General features: G+C 35.0%; 1 protein-coding gene across 9 annotated transcripts in view; it reads right to left on the minus strand.

Annotated features, from left to right (window-relative positions):
• Positions 1-21059, minus strand: part of REV1 (REV1 DNA directed polymerase) — a 57217-nt gene that overhangs the window by 15575 nt on the left and 20583 nt on the right. For 5 of the 9 annotated variants that reach the window (XM_066984023.1, XM_066984028.1, XM_066984046.1 and 2 more), the window contains 10 exons: positions 20500-20649; positions 17347-18056; positions 15369-15476; positions 14149-14265; positions 9397-9529; positions 8237-8365; positions 7332-7486; positions 4926-5045; positions 2039-2259; positions 814-986 (listed from right to left, as the gene is read on the minus strand). In XM_066984023.1, coding sequence (XP_066840124.1) covers positions 814-986; positions 2039-2259; positions 4926-5045; positions 7332-7486; positions 8237-8365; positions 9397-9529; positions 14149-14265; positions 15369-15476; positions 17347-18056; positions 20500-20649 — 2016 coding nt within the window. Of the gene's footprint in view, positions 1-813; positions 987-2038; positions 2260-4925; positions 5046-7331; positions 7487-8236; positions 8366-9396; positions 9530-11012; positions 11327-14148; positions 14266-15368; positions 15477-17346; positions 18057-20499; positions 20650-21059 lie in introns of those variants that run through there. The other 4 variants (XM_066984029.1, XM_066984030.1, XM_066984051.1 and 1 more) reach the window with 3 other exon arrangements.

Genomic DNA, 21059 nt, shown 5'->3' on the forward strand with positions numbered 1-21059 from the left:
CCTCAGATGGAGGAGAAATATAAAAGAACTCTCTTTGAAGATGTCAAATGCACCCTCATACAAATAGTAGAGGGATGGTCCTATACTGCCTAAGGTACAAACGCTTTGATACAGAAGTGTCTGCCTGAAAAACAAAGGTGTATTTAGAAGGTTCTGAGACTATCCTGTATGAAACAAGATGCAACTACAAGATGCCATATGCCTGAATTTCATTCTCGTGTTTTGATGAACATAGCAAGCATATAAATAAATTAGTGGTAAAAAAAAAAAATCTTTAGTTGACATCATCCGTTCAAACAACTGGAAACAAACAAGAATAGGAAATAAATAATGGGTAAGAGTCACAGGACTGCCTGTGGAAACAGGGTTCTCCTCCTCCGTTGGCAGTGACCTGTCAACTGATTAGTCGGAGTAACTGGGTTATTCTGTTTCACCAGGGATGACCAGACAGCCACCACAGGCAGCATCTCAGTGAGTTTAACAGTGCTGCAGGGAGACCAAGCAAAAAGGTGCTTTATGTTGGTAATGATCCACAAGAAAACAAGATAACTTCTGATGAGGAACTTATGACTGTATGAAAAAACTTAACTGTGAGTGAACAAGTTGCCTTCTTGAATAGCTGAAACACAGGCACAGAGAACTTTGGTAATAATATTCTAATTCTGATGTTAGTACAGGTTTGCTATGTAGACAAAGAGGTACCAAGCACTTTAAAATTTCTGTCCTGTCTTACTGTAAGTTTCAGTGCTCAACATCCTGCAGAAATGTGTTCGTGCCTACTACTGACCTCTTTTTTCCCCCATGCATAGTTACCTGGCAATATTGTCACAGATTCCATGACCTCCATATTTTGCAGGCTCTACTGGTGCCCCAGCCTTTCTGACCATAATCTTAAGGGTCAGTCGTTTACCCTTCATACCAGCAGCTTCAAGTCTCCGTTGGATTTCTTCTGAGAGGCTCAGAAGGAAAGCCTCTGCTTCCTTAGGCTAAACGGGAAAACAACATTCCACTGTTTAGATGACTACTGTTCTTTCATATATATATATAAGGTAAATCATTAAGCTTCAATGTATTCCACTTCACAAAGCGTTGAAGCAGGCGTCACAAAAATTTAAAAATACGAATGATTTTATGAACTTCAAAGAGCAAAGTGACTCACAGGCAATTGTCTTATTTGTGTTTTGTTTACACTGCAGGTTGCTGAAGTTAGGCAAGATAGTAGATTCCTTCTGTAATGCTGACATAAGCAGTAAATACTAAGCCCTTCTGGAAGCAAGTATTTTAAAAAATATTTAAAAATAAAATTTAAGTCTGTTTTTAAGAATTTAATTTCTAATTTTAGGCACACATGTACAAGATGAGTGTAGGGCTTGTAAGAAAACAAATGTTTTAATCTTGAGGGTAGTTCAACAGTGGAAGAGGTTACCCACAGAAGCTGTGCAGTGTTTGTTCTTGGAGGTTTCCAACACCAGACTGGATAAAGCCCTGAGCAAATGGCCTGATCTCTTAATTTCCCCTGCTTTGAGAAAAAGGCTGGAGTACAAAACCTCTCCCCCAACCTATTTGTCTCCAGTAATTTCTATAAATGCTTAAGTTTGCAACAAAGTTATTTTTTACTATGATTTTTTCAACAACAACAAACCACCCCAAACTATTAGCGAAAAGTCTAGCAAAAACATTCTGCTGGAGTAAGCTGGTGATTGTTTCAGGCACTGGCATATTTGAATAATCAGCATTTAAATGAAAGAGAATGCTAGGTGCTAACAAACCTACTGCAGTTCTCTTTTTCTGTACCAGACTTGTATAACGAATGCAGAATAGCCAGCTAATTTTGTGCAGGCTTCTTTTCAGTCCAATACTTTTGCAGTCTCTCCTCCCATTTTATCGTTTGGTCTCCTACTTCTTCATTTTCCTCATTTCTATTTGGTGGCTAAGATGGTGCTCTAACAGATCAAAGTGTAAGTGAAAATAATCAGAATATGAGAAGATTCTTCTACACTTGAAAGAAGTCACTGCAGAAAAGAAAGACTGAATTTACCTGTGTAAACCTTATTCCATAGTTGATTTCCGCTGAAACAGATTTTCTTTCTTTTTCTGTGCGAACAGGTCGATCATCTAAACCACGACAAAACCTGTAGAGCATTTGTCCTGTTTTTGGACCAAATTCTTTTTGCAGTTTTGACATTGAAGCACATTGCAGATCTCCACAGGTTTTAATTCCCAAAGAAGCCAGCTTAGATTCCATCGACCTGCCAACTCCTAACAACAAAGCAATTAGTTCTGTTAACTCTACACAGTTCCGAGCCATCCAGGTTTTGAACAAATAAAATTTGCCCTTTTAAACTTAGGCTACGTTGTATCAAACAAATAAAGACAATAAATTCCACTCAATGAAACATGTTTCAAATGCAAACTTTTGCTGTCTTCAACTCAATTTAATTTGTATTACGGATTTAAGATGTCATACTGTAGAATGTTTTTTATTTGTCTGAAGTGTGAATGACTTCTGCCTATAAATCTTCTTGACAAGGTACTGCCTGTTGCAGTGTATATAGCTCTGAATACCACAGCATTCAGTCCAAAAAGACTGTACAACATGTAATATGCTTATATACAAGGGATTTAATCTAAAAGAAAACCAACAAATATTTTGACTACTGTTCCATCGCTTCCTAGGCAGAAAAAATACTCTTTCAAGGAGAAGCAATAACATACGTGTATCACTTGTGCTTTGAATTACCAAGCACTGGAAATTGTAGGTATCCATGGCAACTGCACATACCTAAGTGTGATAAACTTAAGTATATTTCTGGGACTGGGAAAGATGGGCTGTTACTTCCACAAATATTGCTCTTAGGAGTTTACACTACCAAAGTCTGTGAAAGGTAGAAAATCAGCTTCTATCTTCCATGATCCGTTTCCTTATCTAGTGATATTGTTGACAAACACTCATAAGTTTTTACTATCTGTGAAATAGATACTGTGAAAATGAATATTTTCAAGTTTTTGACTTTCAAGTCATTTCACTTTACAAATCATTTTCTAGAGGAAAAATATTTCCCTTAAGTTATGCCAGAGAAGTGGTCCTGCATTATAAATTATGTTTGTCCAGTAAAGGGAATGCGTAGAGAAAATTTCTGGTAAACCTGCACCTGTGTATGCATGCTATTCCTACCACTTTTCCATTTCAGTCATTTTTTTTTTTTTTTAATATTCCCCTCCTTCCTCCCTTTTTCTTTTTTAACAGAGAAAGGTATTTTTAACATTTAACATTAAATGTGAGCACAACTGCAGGCTGAACTCAGCTAATCGCTAGCACACAAAACATAAATGAGTGCTTATTCAGCACTTTTTGGACTACATCTGTGTCATATTATACTACTAAAGTACTGAATAACAATACACTACAGAGTTACATGGCAGAAAACACTTTACAACTCTTAAGTATTTTCCTGGAACTATAAAATACATATATATATAATGAAAACCATTTTTATAAAGGTGTATTCCATGTATCCTTACTGCCTATCACTCTTCCTTCACTGTAACTCCAAATCTCTGCCGTCTGTTGAATTCTATTCTGCCTTGAAGAACCTCCCTAAAATCTGTGGGCCAGAAATGCCTCCCCTATAGCATTTTCCTTAGATTTTCTTTCTATCTACAGGCATCCCACTCTAATAATAATAATAATCCCACTCAATAACTCTTCCCTTACTCAAAAACCCTTCTCTTTCCTACACAACTGAGGATTGCAGGACAAAAAACATGTACTCTGGGTATACGTATGATGACTGAGCAACTACTGCCAAAACGTACGATAGTTGAATTTTGACTGACTGTTCCTCAAAGGATATACTGATTTGGACCATTCCTCTCTGTCAAGCTGTTGTTTTTCAGAAAACTTGTGTGAAACACTGAAACATTTAACATCTTTAAAACTTCTACCTCTCAGTAAGATTTAGCTGAAATGGCCAAATAGTTCACAAAATTATTAATGCTGTCACACGCACTTATAAATCATTATCATCACCACAATAATTTCCTCAGATAACTAGGCAAAGAACAGTTGGAATTCAAGCCTTTTGTTCTTTCTTATAGAATCAACACTTTCTGTCACAATATTTAGCACACCATTACCTAAAGATCCTTACACAAAAAAAATAATTCCATGTGTAACAAATGCCTAATTTGTATTCTAAATCTACCAGAACAAAAAACTGTCTACAGCTGGATGCAAAGCGTAACAGTGGTAACCCTCCACAATAGCCTTATTCTTCACATTCTTTTCTGTTTATCTGCTACTCTATTATGGCTCATATTACTAGCAGAAGCATCTACTTTAGTAAAACTTTCCTCTGACAAATTCTCTTTCTTTCTCTTCTACCCTTACACTCTTCAGTGCTTCACACAGTTTATTAGATGCAGCAGATGAACCTCTCTCCTTTTTTTCCCTTTCACATGGTCTTGATTTGTTATGATATCTATGCTGTTTTTTCCAACACTTTATACACTCCTTTTTGGAGAGATTATTCTTGGGCTATTTCTATTTTCTAAGCACATCCTGCCTGTCTTTGTGATGATCTCCGATAACTAGTGACATTACTCATTTTATTTCATCCATTACATTACAGCAAGCTAGCATTTGCTTGAGATGACTCATTTAAATAATTTTATTAAAGCATATAAGGTTGTATAACACATTAAACTCTGAGCTTCTTCCACAAATGACGTTGAGTGGCTCTGTAAGGTTCTTCACAAAAAAAATGCTCCTCAAAGATAAAAAAAAAAAAAAAGGTCACAGATTCTTTCCAGAAAATTTCAGAAATCAATGATTGATTCAATTTTGATTCAATTGGAACAATACAGATTTGTAGCTGAAACTTTTAATATTAGGGGGCAAAATGCCTTGTAAAAGAACAGAGTACCTGGAAGACTGGTAACAAGCTGACCTCTGATAAAATCATCCACTTCTTCTGGTTTTAAGTGATACTGTCCATCTGGTTTTGCTTTACGAGTTGCCATTCTGGCCAGCAGAATATTCGAACCTGTAAAAATGAAAAATTAAAGTATGTCTGTAGTAACCTCTGTCTTCTCAAGCAGAATTCTGCAGTTCAACAGTCATGGAAAAAAAATGAATAAAGTAGTTAAATTCTTTATTTAAAAAAAAATTATCAATGAAATATATTCATTTATATTTTGCTATCTCGACCCCAAAATTAGCAATTAGCAGTATTTATGATTACAGCAGAGTAACTAGTGGTAACTGCATTTGCAGTTAAACAAAACCAGATGCCAAAAAAACAACCCCAAAACAAAGCAACCAACGCGAGTGGGACACTTCATGAAGAACGTTGAATCTTTGTCTTGGTGATGTTCTACACATGTAGAGGTAAAGAAAACAGTTAACTGCAAATGGCTAAAAACGTAGAATGGTAATACTTTTACACAGTGTAACTTCCGAAAAGTCTACTGTGGTCAATGTAAGTAATAATTAGGTGACAATTCTATCAAGTGTATATTACATGTGAAATACTGGAATTAAGCTAATATTTAGGCTTCAAGTATTCACTAAAAAAACAGTGACTTCGTTAAATTATTCTGTGTACTCATTACATGTGGTGGGAACAAGACTTATTTCAGCATTTTTTCTTCCCTGTTCATAGACTTATTCATGCCCAGCCAACAACCTCTCTGAAATGATACCCAAATAGATTCATTATTGCCACTCAAGTGCCTTGTTCTGAGATAAAGCAAGTTAATAAAAAGGTCAGGGGAATCCAGAGCTCTCAGCACTGTGCGTTACTATTGCTATTTTCCTTCCATCTGTGTTCATATTCTTTTAGTCTATTCTAAAATTTTAGAAAGTAAGAACAGTAACGCAGACTTTTGTGTCCATTGTTTCTCCTGAGAAGTTAAATTGATGAAACAATTCTTGACAGTCCCCATTCAATCTGCTGTTTAACTCTGGAGATCCCTGTTCTGTCCATAGAGTACTGAAGAGTTCTGATCCTCTTATCTACCAAACATACCAACATAGCCTCTACTACCACAAAATCTTACTGATCTATCTTCTGTAATCATTATTCCCAGAACACTGAAATAAAGTAGGAAAAAACTAATACCTCACTTAACAAATGAAAAATCAGGATACAGGATGTTTACAGATGAGCGTTTAATCTTTTACTAGCATTGTTTAAGTCAGTTCAGTTTAGCCATTAAAATCTCTAGGGTAAAAATTAAATTTATTCAACTGGTATAAACATATCCTTCATTTATCTCTAATCAGAAATTAATAGCGTTGAGAGATCTCTATAGTATAGCAGCATCTGTTCAAATTTACATTCTATTATATTGGTACAACTTTCCCATCAGGCAACATACAGATCACTTAAACAAGATATTTCTGATAGACCACATCTTTGAAATCAGGTCTCTACATTCATGTAATAGTGCAACCCTTTCCTCTGATTCCTTTACTTTATGAATTATGAGTGAAAAGACAAAGTTCTTGTACAGTACCTACCATATTTCTGTAAAGGACACAAAAAACATTTTTCAAATATCTCACAAAAATTGATTATTAGAAAAAATATTTCCTCATGTGTATTTGTCTCTTACAATCAGAAAGAGAACTAGTATATCAGATTATAAAAAAATACTTTTTAAAGTAACTCTGCTCTTTCTATAGAAAAATAAAACACTATACATATAAGAGAGTGAAGAACAAACAGGAATCTAGAGAATTATAGTCTCTCTGCTACTACGATATCATAAAAAATAAAGGGAGAATTCTGCTTACATCACAAGTGGATTTTATATACTTATGTACACTTAGCATATGTATTTACAGATGCTTAAGTCTAATACTGTCAGGAACAGCAACAAAAAAAAGTCTTTTCAGATATGTAATTTCATATACAATACCCACTACAAATCACAGAAATCTTTGCTTTCAACACTTTATAATTATGTTAAATCCTCATAAACTCTTACTGCCTTCTCCTATAAGGAACAGAGTCTGTACCCATTTTTCTATTTACTGGAAAAATACAGTAGCTTTTCATTAAAATGTATGTAAGAATATCGTACAGATGGAATTTTAGCTTATTGTTCAGATAGCAAAGGAGAAGTGATAGCAATTTCATAAGTTTTTGCTTAAAACTTTCCACTTATGAAGATTTACTTGCGTTTTCATTTATGGTAATTTAATGTAAATGGCAATATATTACACATAGCACAAACACTTATGAGTTATGGCAATCTTACGTAGCTTTGATACGCCTAACAAAAGCAGGCAGTCCCTGTAAATAGAATTGAAATAAGGGACTTACCCATCCCAACAGAAGCAGTGCATTTAGTTTGGGCTTTGATTTCGGTGCGGATAGCATTTGCAAACTCATCAGGAGTCAATCTGGTCTCTGTAAGGATTTCAGTGATATCTACTAGTGCTTCATCACAACTGACTGCTTCGATGTTATGAGTATAGCTATCAATACAAAGTAAAGGAGGTGAAACACCAGCAACAGCTCACCATCTGTTAAAACAAATACGTAGCAAATAAAGTCTTCCTTTTGTGGTGGCATTTCCCTGCTTATTTTGTATGACACAACATATTAAAAATCCTAGAACAGCACATTATGGTAACATTACTAATGCAGGGACAAATTTCAACATGCATCGTGCTTTTAAAGGAACAGCTGGAGCAAGAGATGAATGCCTATTTTTCAGTCAAACTAACAAATTTCCAGTTTTGTTCAAGCACATTTTAAATCAGAAAGTAGTTTCTAATAGATGTTATTCCAAAAATCTATTCTTAAATTACTCAAAAAACCAACCAACCAACCAAAAACAAACAAAAAACCTAACCAAACAAAAAACACCCAAATCAACCAAACAAATGGAAGAAAACAAGAAAAACACCTTGGAAGAATCTCACTAGTAAGGAGAGACCTGTTTCTCCTCATAGTGTTAATCACTAGCAAATTTAACAATGACTTCTTTGGAAGCCTGACAGTGGCTGTTTGACTTCAAGATAAAAGAATGCTCAGAAGCTTAAAGTAAGAAAAGTAATGAAAATACTACAAAAGAAAGATTTAAACAGTAATAGTTTTAATGAAGTGAAAGAGTAAAGTGGAATGAAAATACTAAAACAAAAAATTGCATTAAACAGTAGCATATTAAAATATGTTTGATAATCTTACCACGGAAGATCATGTAATCACACAGTACACCTTACCTTGCTAGTATTTCATACACTGTCTGTGCAACTTCTTTGTATGCATCAAAATCGTATGAAACTGCTTGAAGATTTGGACACAACTTTTTTGCTTGGCCAAAAAACATTCCATTCTTTATGCCGACTTGTCTAAAATTAAACAATAAAAACACACAAATAAATACAGTACCAACTTTTCCACAAATTATGTTAATATGTGCTATTTCCAAATTAGTTACTTAGTCTTTTCCCACAAAAATAAACAAATTCAATAACATCAATTAAAAGGATTTAGTTCAACTGCTAGCAATTGAATAGGTAAGAAAAACAACTGCAAATAAAGTATTTGAATTAGCTGTATAATATTCAGGCATGCAGCTTGGACAGCCTGTCCTTGGAAACATGCTTAAGACAAAAAGTCTCTAGAAAGCAATACTTGCCATTTTATTTTTAAATAAAATCCAAACATATACTACAGTGACTAAGATAGCTGGTTTTCATATAACACTGTGCAAATTTATAACATTTTGCTCCTGTAATAAAAAAGTTAACTTTTCAATGTAGAAATGTAAACCTGCCTACCCTAGCACTCTTGAGAAAGGTTCCAACAAATGCACGATTTCTGGAGTATTACTTTTATCAGAGAATAAGGTCTTACTTTTCAACACTGTGGTTGTTTATAACAAGTTGTTTCATATTCTGAATATCTATAAACTATGCTATCTTGGTGCTCAACGTAATCTGCAATAAAGTTCTAAGTTTAGTAATAACACTTATTGTCTCATTTTAACTAAAGCCTTCAATAACAAATTGTTCTTAATTCCATGAAATAACGCAGTTTGGATGCAAAGAAATAAAGATAATATTATGAAATCAACAGTATCACTGTGAATGGCATAAGGTTTGCCTTAATAGGTTTTGTTTTAAGTAATATGTAGGTTAGGCTGAGAGCTATTAAACAGCATTTAAGAAGTAGCAACATGCACAGTGAAAACCTTGTGCTAAATTCTAACAGCCTATTTAACCACAACTTCTGAAAACAAAAACCTTTCTTAATCTGGGTTAATTAATTAAGGAAATGTGACCTAGCAACTGCCTTTTTTTTTTGTTTGTGTTGTTTTACATTTTATGCCTATCTGTATGAGATTTTTTCAAGCAATTGATAGGTAACTTTTACCTACCTGGCTTCGTAACTACAAGAAGCAATTTCAGCCATGGACAGAACTGTCTGATTGAAGTCACCTCCATTCATGTGCGTGGAATCCAGATGCTCCCAGAATGATGGGTCCAGCTTATCAGGTACTCTAATTTCTGCTTGGAAAATAATATTTATATTCATTTTTATAGTATTTTTCTTAGGAGTTCAACAGAATCAATGTAAATTAAGTAAAAATAATAGATTGTATTTGATACAATTTCTATACTACTGTTGGTGAGAAGTTAATACTATACTGATTCACATCATAGTCAAGGTAAACAAAAAACAAAGAAAAACATAGAAGCCCCCACATAGTAACCTCTCTCTACAGGTAGGTCTGCACACGTTACTGAAAAGAATACTGTGCTGCAGAAAAATTCCATTTCTGTTTTCCCCCAAAATACTCGACAACAGCTTGTTGGTGGCTACATACACCATGCTGTAAAATAAGACTTATCTCCGTTAGCTTTAATGACAATAAAATGATCAAACGCTTGAGATGGCTACAAGCCTATCCTGTAAGCAAATTTGTCAACTGCTTGCCAGAACAAGATGCTTAGTTATATTCCTTCCTAGAATGCATGACTACCACCAGAACAAAGAAATTACATTCAAAATACAATTCCACTGTTCATGATACTTAAAACCTATTATTTAAAACTACATTCTAATAATTACTTAATCTAGATACCTCAAAGTGATTTTTAAGGGATGAAGTGAAATAACAAGAAGGCTAATTGTATCAAATTAGAACAAAACAGAACACAGGCTAGTACCTTGTATTTTCTCTAATGCTCTTATGGGGAAATTAATTGACAAAACTTGTTGTTTCTTCCTACCATATATTTTATTAGAATATGTCAAATATATCAACTTCTTTCAAGTATCACCATAAATTTCTCTTGGATCAAAAAGACAAAATTATAAATGCTGCAGCCAGACTTTTAAAATGAGACAGACCTTTCCTAATTCTATACATCTCTCAGGTAAGTTTTAACGAGCCCATCAGGCCCACAACACACCAGATACTAGAACAGAATGTCATAACATAATACCAGACTCAAGTAAAGCGTTCTCTATTTCTTTCTATTGGGGTTTTCATGGTATGCAAACCTTGAAAGATACATGCCTGTACTCTGAACAATTGATCAGTCTGAAAAAATGTCTAGATGCAATAACCACTATGCCCTCCCAAGCCTCTCATCAGAATCAAAACAAGAAGGTATCACATAGACAAAAAATGTCTGTTTACTTAAAATGAAACCTACTATGTATCTAATAGTTCTTTTTCGTTCTATAGTCTATTTAATACCAATACACCTTTATTATAATAAACAGGGAGTTTTCTTCAGTGTCACAGTGCCTAATTATATTTCACGGTACCAACAACTTACACACTAACCATATGATTGGAAGGAAAGATGGTGCTACATGCACATTCAAGTAGTTATCAGACCAGAGAAAGTGGTGTAATGAGTGGAGACAGCAGGGGCAGAACCTAACTCATGTGAAAAGTTGCTTTTATTCAGAATTTCTGCTAAATTCATGTACCTTTTCATGTTGTAAATATTTTAATGTATGATGAGCTCAGTAAGTTACCTAAGATGTCTGCAGCTGAAAATTAGAGCAAAATTGTGCCCCAACTAAATGTAAGAATGACAAGAACGATTTCTTTAGTCCGTGCCTTCCTGTGCCCTGGCCTGAGATGATGCTGTCATCTTGTCTATCTTCATTGGACTCGTCGACTTTTTCCACATCGCAGCAGAGCAGATCCCCCCATGAGCTGATGGAGTCACTTCATGTGAAATTCAGGGCAATGCAGAACACATTGTCCTCAATGGAAGGCAAGGTAGAGAACCTCTCATCAAAAGCTGGGAAACTAGACAGGCACATGGTGAATGTGGAGCAACGGATGGAGAAATCAGAGGCCAGGACCCAAGTCTGTGAAAAAGAAATCGCTGAGAATAAATCTGTGACTAATATGATGGTTAAAAACTGCTGCTCTTTAGAATGAAAAACGGGGGGAGACACTAGGGTTGGGGGGAAAGGAAGCCTAAAAAACATTCACATCTTGGGCATCCTGGCCATGGAAAAAAAGACCCCAAACTATGAATTTTGATTAACATATGTTAATCCTCTAACTTTAGGACATGAATGTTAAAGATGGCATGTATGTAGAGAAGTAATTTCTATTACCCAGAAAGTCCATCTCCAATTTGGAGATTTAGAGAATGATAGCCATTTTTAAAAAAAATTTAGAAGTTATACATATTTGGATGAATTCAAACAAGAAAAAGAAAGTATTTCATAAAAGATCCAAGATTCTCTTGACACTAGATATCTGTCTAACAATGCAGATCAAAGGCAGGAAAACCAGTATCACTAAAGAAGTGGTTTGCAAAAAAAAAAAGAAGTAGCTGAAGCTGCAGAATTCAGTATTTGGTGAAACTAAGTGATTCATAAGTTTTTTTCTTTTCTTTGTTTTGCTGGTTGTTAATTTAAAACATTTTTTCTAATAGGCAAGACCTGGAGAAGGCAAAAATCAGACAGCAGTCTGGAAAGCATGAAGCATTACAAAATGAAGTTGGTTCCATGGTGAAGCATGAATGTAAAAATGTTTGTGTTGAAAGTTGTTCCCAACTGCCTTTTTATTTCAACTTATATAACATTCCCCCAAATTCAACTGTGTATGTTTAACAGAGTACAATTTAGCATTTGGTATTTTTGATATTTTAGAAAAAGCACTTTTCTATGTTATATATATGCCTGCTGGACCATATTTACCTGTGGCATGGCACAATTAAGCACATGCTGTTAAGTGGTTCACATACACCTTCTACGATACTGTGGTGTTAGAAAAACCTAACCTGCACTTCCATCTTTTCATCTAAGACTATAACTAATTGTAATTTCTTCTCCCCAAAAGACAACCCATGAACTTATGAAAATGCAAGCAGAAACAGCAAGCTGCATTTTTTGTTGATAAAAACATTGTATATGGAGATAAAAATTAGAGACCATAATATATTATGAACCTGCAGGTAATAAGATTGAGACTGTAAAAAGAGTGTTAAGAAAAAAAATCCTTTCACCAAAACAACAGGTTGTATAATCAGACTAAGTATCAAGAAAGAGAGATAGCTGCCTGCCTGTATGCAAGCCAGTGAGATTGGATGGTGAAAGTTAAAAGACACGAATGTGCGTACATTCAGAAAAAGCTGCTGCAGTAAGAAACTGAGTTTGTTATACAATGAGGCTGAAATGTGCTGTACCTTTAAGCAATAAATATACTAGAAAAGATACTACTGAATTTGTGAATCATAAAGAACATGCTGCTTATCAGCTAAACTTCCTTAATTTTAACTGCCTCACTCTCCAGATATTGCTTGACTATATCAAGTCACATCCTTATCCACTCTAAGGACCTAATAAAAATTACAACATCACTGCATAAAACTGAGCTACCAATAAATAGTTCATACACAAGCCCTTACTACAGAAAACGCAACTCCATAAAAACCACAGCTATCTTTGTAACACGCTTATACATGGCACTGCCAACACAGCAGAAGCTAAGTCTGGAGCATCCTGAAGAGTCTTTTGAAAAGTTCAAGGCCAATGGGTTCCACTAACATATATTCTACTTCAGTTTCGAAGTGTGAAACTGCATCAGAAACACAAAACGGCAGCACTTCCTGTAATATCTTGTTTCCAAATGCCTTTGCAAATCTGAAAAATTTTAGAGCTTTTTTTTTTTTTGTTAAAGAGCACTAACATTTCAGAAACAACCATGGAAGAACAAGCTTTTTCCACCTCTTATATCAACAATAAAACTAACTGAACGGCAAATTTTAGAACAACAGTATTTCCTACTGCAAGGTAGGTAAGAAGTGCACCTATGAGGGGCGAAGGAGAAAAATTTCCAAGTCTAAACTGAAATTAAATAAGGGCACAAAGATACTTAGTTACTTAAAACTTCAAACTGATTATGCAGACTGTTGTAAAAAGAAAAAAAAAGAAAAGTTGCTACTTAGGTTTAGCAATTTACTTTCTCATAGTAAATGCAGTTCAGGCAGTAAAACAATAATAAAGCTTCTTAATAATAGTACGTTTTGTCTACGCACAAAGTAAAAAATTTCAAAATTACTGTAGGAAAGTAATGAATTCTCAAATTACATCAAATGCCCTGGTTTTGAGAAAACAAAATACTCACGGGAGTTGCCACAGAACTTCCAGGCACCCAAAACGCTCTAAGAAGCACCCAAATTAACTCACTGTACACCGATATTGTACCCATACAATTCAGAAGCCAACTTCAACTGATCATTTTCTAACTGACCATTTACTGTCATTTCTACTTTTATAATTAAAAAAAATAGTAGCCTTACAAAATTCATTTTGTACCTTCTTCTCTATAATAGGTTTATTCAGAACCGAATGATCCCAGACAGTCTGTATTTCTTACTTAAAAGAATTACTTACTATACCTTATACTCAATGAAATAAAATCTAAAATTACTCAAAAATAATCCACCCATATCGCGCAAAGAAAACTGATAAAAAAAAAAAGTCACAGTGGCACATCATTACTGAGGCCACAGAGCATTATGGTGTCCAAAGATGTTTCTTTTCTGAAATTCTGCACATGAAAAAACAAAAACAATCGATCCATTATGCACTTTAAGGAAAACGTCTTCAATAACAAAACAATTTAAACAATCAGACTTATCTGTACCTGCTTTGCCATTCAATAGCTTATTCTGGTAATATTGCCTTTCAAGCTGGGGGTTTGCACCAGGGCGCAGCGGTGCCTTTCCTGCACCTCTGTTGCTAGTCACAGCTACCGGCTTTCCTGTGGAGAAGAAACGCATGTATTGAGTTCTGTCAACACTGCTAATAGCTTACATTTTAATAACTCTGTAACTAAGGTAAGTTTATAAAGAAGTTTGCTCTATTTTTAGTGATTTCTTTCAAGCTTACTCTCACAGCATTAGGGAAGAAACAGCTATGAAAGTGACTTTGCACTGTGGCTATGAATTTCATGACTGCAATTAGAAAGCAAAGAGAGAAGTTTTGAAAGGGTGAAAAAGCAGTCGTATTTGTTTGTCCTTAATAATTACTCCAAATCAAAGTTGCGAAGCTTCACCAATGCCGTAATGATTCATTAGTTTAGGGCACAGCAAACACTGTATTGATTTTAAATACTTAGCTTAAGTAAGAGAGCACATGCATACCATTACGCTCAGTTTCATTTGTTAAATTACCTGTATAACATCAAATCTCTAGCTAAACTTTTGACTTTTCAGTAATATCAACACCTCCATAATTTTTCTACAGAAAACTAATTTACACACTGAAAGTTCTGGCAAGCTTCTATGGAACAGAAAAAAAAATATTTGCAGAAAGTCCTAGGTTCTTTATATTCTAGTAAAGGAATTTGAAACTTGGCAGGAAATAAGCTTTAAAGACACACACAGACTAGAACCATCTTTGACACTATTGCTCCTGCTTTTACACAGCTTACTCTTCTTCTTTCCCAAGGTCTATGATAGCTGGGTGTCAGATGGTCAACACTGTACCAAGTCTTCAGACTTGGGCATCAGCAAAGTTCAGTCTTTGCACAGAACAATTAGTATTTCCATTTCTGAATGTTACATTTTTAGGAAACAAACAACTTGCTAAAGAGCTCCACTGACTCTTCTCATGTCCTAAGGATGATCACATGCTCCAACTTCTAATGGCAATTCCAGCTCTCTTCCATTTGCTTTTGGATTGTGAGAAAATAAGGATATGAAGGTCACATGGTCTGAATATCAGATAATGATGACAAAAAAAGAATAACAAAGTTCATTTTGTAAGTGTACAGCTTCTCTTTTTTTTGGTGTTTTTTGTTTGTTTGTTTGTTTTAAAAAGGCTCAACAGAGTGAATTGTAGCATCTTGAATGAAATACTGACCTTTGAGATCGGGTCTATTTCGGGTAGCCACAGACACAAAGAAGCAATCCATATCCACGTGCATTATACAGCTCTGTGGCTTGGCTGAGCTCGCAACAGACACATTACCTAGTATGAAGATATACCAATAGAAAACTTGAACCCTAATTTCTATACTTTAGTACTAATTATAGTAGATTATAGCAGTCATCAAGGACTATAATTTTTTTTTAACCATCATAAGTTAAAAAGACTTCTGTTTCTTCACACGAAGAGAACATACACGTTTCCTAAAAACTCAGAAAAATGTAAACATACAGTACCTAAGCAACCTAAACAATGCATCAACTTAAGGTTTCTATTTTATTTTCTTGCAATTAACGATTTCTACGTTGCTATATCAAGTTCCCTCAACCCAAGGAGATTAATGCATGTTATAGAAACTGAATCTTAACTCCACTATGTTAACACTCAATACACAGCAGAGAACATTTTTTTCACTGATCAGAAGACTGTTCTGAAAGATTAAAAAAAGTTCAGCTGCACTGAAAACTACCTTTGATTCTTCATCAAACACACGAAATGAGTGTTAAACGTTCTACACAACTGGATTTCATCACTGCTGTACTACATTCATGCAAACATAAGCAAGACAACTACCGACTGAAGAACTTACACTGCTAACATACTAGTAATACTTCTTCTGTCAAGTATTCTAGATGCTCAAGTCTGCATGTCTATGTTGCTGACTTACCAGAGGAGGCTAGAGCTAACAAAAAAATCTTAATTTGAACAATGCATAATGTGTAATAGTGAAAAAATACTTCACATATCAACCGAACTGTGTTGCTTGACAACAGTGGCAACTGCTGAATAATCAAAAAATGCTTTCACGTTTTTTATAATTTACCACTGGGGGCTCATTCTTAAAAAAAAACAAAACAAAACCAAACCAAACAAAACCAAACCAAGACGACTGTCTTATGAGGGGCCTATTTACACATCAGGCAATCAAGCTGGTGCCTCAGAATTTGCTACTTGTCAACTGTAACACAGCAATTATTCGAATTCTCTAGGCCAAATCAAAGAGATAGTAAAGATGTATTAGCTTATACCGTATTTTGTCAGAAAATTATACATTAAGGTAGTTTATAAGTTAACATGTTTTATAACTGGGGTGTGATAGCATAAACACAAAATACATTAAATTATTTATCTAACAATAAATTTTTAGAATGTGGTAATTTATCACCTTGAGCGTATTTTCATATGATTATAAGCGAACATTTTTGCAGTATAGCAGAGTCAGAATCTCTTTAATGGAACAGAACTAGCCTTTTAATTGCGTAAGACTAAATTAGAGATTCTAAAAATGCAAAATACTTAATCTCTACGTGCAACGCTTTGCCTCTCATAAATTACATGTTTTCATTTTGGCCCTTGATGTGCAATATAATGACAAAACATTTCTCTTCTGTCACAAGCCAGGTTCAGAAGTCTCATATGACACTATTACCCATTTAAACAGAACCTGGAGGTACACAGAAAGCTAAATTAGTTTTGTTAGTATCTCATTTCCAAATGTTATTCATCTTTCAATTTTTCACACTGAACTATATAAAAACAGCAAGGTTTTTCTTTTTTTTTTTTTTTTTTTTTCCTTTAAGCTTTCACATGGCAACTACAGACTTGCATATTTTGATAGATATATTTTCACCCCTTCAATCAATCTACATATCTTTGTAAAGTCAGGAATAGTATTTCTATAAGGAAGCATTAAACACAGACCAGAGTATTGCATTAAGTGACAATTTAACAAACAAACACAGAAGTAGTTAATTCTTTAGTTTTCAGCACATCGAAGTCACAGGCATTTCCAGACAGCCTGACTGTAATGTGAATATTGAACATTAACCTAATTCACCTCATTAGACATTCACTGTGTGAACAAAGATATAAGGCACCTTCTCAATATAAACCTTCTTAAACAAGTATCTACCTGTGTCAGTTTTAAGTGCAGACCTGCCTGCTTTCCATTTTTTTAATTTTTCCCTTCCTGGAAAGACACCACTGTTTATTCTCTGCAGGCTGTTGACAAACTCAGTCAATTCACACTTCCACGTTGATATATGATGTAGTCTTGAACGCGAATAAAAGTCAGAAATGAAACTACAATCTGAAGGTTTGGACACAGGTAAGGAAGCTGCCTTGCTAGGATTAGGTACAGAAGTGCTTTTTGTGCTTGAAGGCCCCTGAACAGTGGAGTGGTGAGCACCATTTATTTTAGTATTATTGTGCAAAGACGAGGATGAATTACTCATAGTCCTATGTGGATTCCACGAAAAATCTGTATTTTTGTTGCTTTGCTGCAACTGCTGCGTTGTGCAGTCTCTGAAGTCAACCACGCCTTTTTCAGTCTTGTCCTCCTCCTGCACAGGGCCTGGAGAGAACCTACTCGCAACGCTGTTGCTGGAGGGCACCAAGCAATCCTGCGTCTTTAAGGCACTGGTACACGTGTTGTGTGTGTGTCCGTTAAAAATGGCAGTGCTGTCCTTCTGAGACAGGATTCCATTTTGTTTCCTTCCGGGAAGGATCTGCTCCAGCTCCGTAAATGCCAAACCACCATCTTCTTCTTCCTCTTCTTCATTCCAGCTACTTGTTCCATTGGGTGTGATCTCACTTTCCATCTCACACTTCTTAATATGATTTCTGAAACAGATACGATAATTTAATACCATTTTTTTTATTAAAAAAAAGACACATTTACAGGTCACTTAAAGTGCTAGGTATTATCTTATCAGTTGTTATCAGTATATACCTGGGAAGTTTTTACAGTCTCGAGACAATTATCTCAAATTCTGGGCTATGTCCTCTTAATGTCACAAAATATTTTAGAGCTGTACAAAAAATTTCACAGAGTTGCTGTGTTATTACTGCAGCATTACCAGGATTTTGCACATCTTTTCTAATGCGAGCATGATTTTGGGCACTCCTATTCCCAAGCCCTTTATTTTGACTATCAGTCTCCAACGGAATTACAATAATTATTTATTTGGCAATGGAACTGTATTGCCATGGACAGCATAAATGGTGCAGGAATCATCAGGAGATTTTTAATTTTTTGTTTTTTAAAATCAACAGATGTGATCTTCCTCTTCTATTTACCAAAAAAGTACAAATAGAAAACTTTGATTTTTTAGAAAATGATTTAGTTCAATGTGTTAGATTCCTTTTAATCTTCTCTCAAGAAGAAACCTGTTCAAGCTCTGTAAATCAAACATATTCTTGCCCTTTAAAAAAACAAATTAATTTTCATCTTTTAAGCATGTAAAACAAAATATTCTTCCACAAGTGCACTGGCAATTTATATTTACTTTGATGCTGCAAAGACAAAGCTTTTATTCCAAAAAATTAACTTTATAGAAATCTTAAGTAGAATTAAAAACACAGCCTTCAAAAGTTGCACACACTCTAGGTCTGCTGGAAAAAACAACTACCACTTCCAACTCCCAAAGCTAGCAATTTAAGTACACTTACAAAAAAACATGGGTAATAATTAACTATCCAGTATAACAGAAAGTCAGTTAATTATTATAATTTTGTTAAGATTATCACAATTATAAATTATATTCAATATAACAGCTTTCAGGAGTTGCATGCTCGACAATGGTATATCCAGTGGTACATAGTATTACAGGGTAAAGAAGGCTTTTAAATTTACAATTTGAGATTAAATTAATATTTTTAGAAGTCTGAATATTCCTCTCATTTAAAAAAACATCAACAATGCAATAGCTAGAGGTGATGGTGATTGTATCACACACTGTTCAAAATATGGGTAAGAAACACTGCTTAGGATATTCATTTTGTGTTCCAGTTTTATTTATTCCTAAAAATATAAAAATCTTATTCATGGTAAAGTCTCCCCAGCATTACACACAACTGGATTTTAAATACATCAGTGGACTGTGGAAGAACAGAGATCACCATAACCAAACTATAGTATCTTGTACAGCATCTTTGGTATTGCTTGATCAAGGGCATTGAACCAGATGATCCCCAGAAGTCCCTTCCAACCTCAACCATTCTGTGATTCTTGTCTCTGTACAAGAAAGTAAAACACGTGCTTCTGAAAAAAATGCAATAACCATCTTAATTAAAAAAAAATAAATTCACCTCTACAGAACACACTGTTCAAGTGGAAGGCTTCTTTTCACCTTCTAACTTCTTTACCAGAGTTTTGCTACTGTCTTTGATTCTGTTCCGTTCTAGCAGTGTTTTAAGAAAATTCTTTGTTGTAATAGGGTTTTTTAATCCATTTTCTCTTTTGAGCATCACTCAAATCTTGGTGCTACCATATGTAAGGTACGCTTATTTTTTTAAAAGAGGCTAAACTAAGAATTTAACTAGTAGCATGCATTAATATTTATTCCTAGATACCTTCAGCCAAAGTAATCAAAAAATACTCTTGAAATGAAGACCTACTTTTCAACGTTACTAGTCAGAATCCTTTAATGTATGCCTGTTGCTTTCATACAGATACGCTACATATAGAGGGACTCCCAGGTCATGTTATCAAGCAGTGTCATCTAAAGATTAGAGACAAACCTTGGAGTCAAGGTAATTTAAGTTCCATCTTCAACTACTTATAGAATCACAGAATCATCAAATCTCTCAAGTTGGAAGGGACCCACAAGAATCATCAAGTTCAACTCCTGTCTCCACACAGGACCACCCAAAAAATCAAACCCTGTATCTGACAGCATTGCTCAAAGGCTTCTAGAACGCCAGCAGACTCGGTGCTGTGACCACTTTCCTGGGGAGATGGTAAAGAATCTTTTCCTAACACCCAGCCTGAAACTCCCCTGTTGCAGCTCCATGCCGTTCCCTCAGGTCCTGCTGCTGTCCCGAGAGAGCAGAGCTCAGCACCTGCCCCTCCACTCCCCTCGTGAGGACACAGTAGGATGCCATGAGGTCACCCTCAGTCTCATTGTCTCTAAGCTGAAGAATATATTATACTTATATCGTATGTACTTCTACCTTATTTCAGTTTCCTCAGAGTTTGCCACCTATAAATCTGAAATCAATTTAAAAATGCCATATAGTTATGGTTGAATGATTAGCATCAGCATATATGATTAGAAACACTTACACCCTGTTGAGATCTTTAGCTATATTGCTTGGACCTGGCATGGCATCTTCAGGTTTGCATATGCTATTAAAATTGAGACCTTTTTGAACACTCGACTGCTTGGTGTAAAGCTGATACGGAATGTGCGAGAGGAGACGTCCAGCTTTTATGCTGAAACAAGCAAAAAAAGGAATAGGTTACATTTAAAAGCATTTAAAAATATACAATAAGCTATTACTTTGGTGATTACCATTTCTGTTCTGCAATACATACTTATTGTCCCTTCTAAAACCCTCTTCCCTCTAATAACTAGAAATTACTTCTCAGTTCAATCCAATGTGGTGACTGGTACTAAAAAAGACATTTACACAGTTGTGTTGGGTCAGTTTGTCATACCCAAATATTTCATTTCAGAAACAAACACCAACCAGTCAAAAGTGGTAACAGTAAATATGTATCTATCATGAATGGTCCAGGTTATTCTAACTGAGCAATGCTGACTGATCTCTAAGTTGGTACAATTCAAGTACATGTGTTCCAAACAAATTTGGGCACAACTTGAAAGAATTCTGCTAGGATGC

This window comes from Anser cygnoides, chromosome 1, assembly GCF_040182565.1.
Source record: "Anser cygnoides isolate HZ-2024a breed goose chromosome 1, Taihu_goose_T2T_genome, whole genome shotgun sequence".
Taxonomy (NCBI): domain Eukaryota; kingdom Metazoa; phylum Chordata; class Aves; order Anseriformes; family Anatidae; genus Anser; species Anser cygnoides.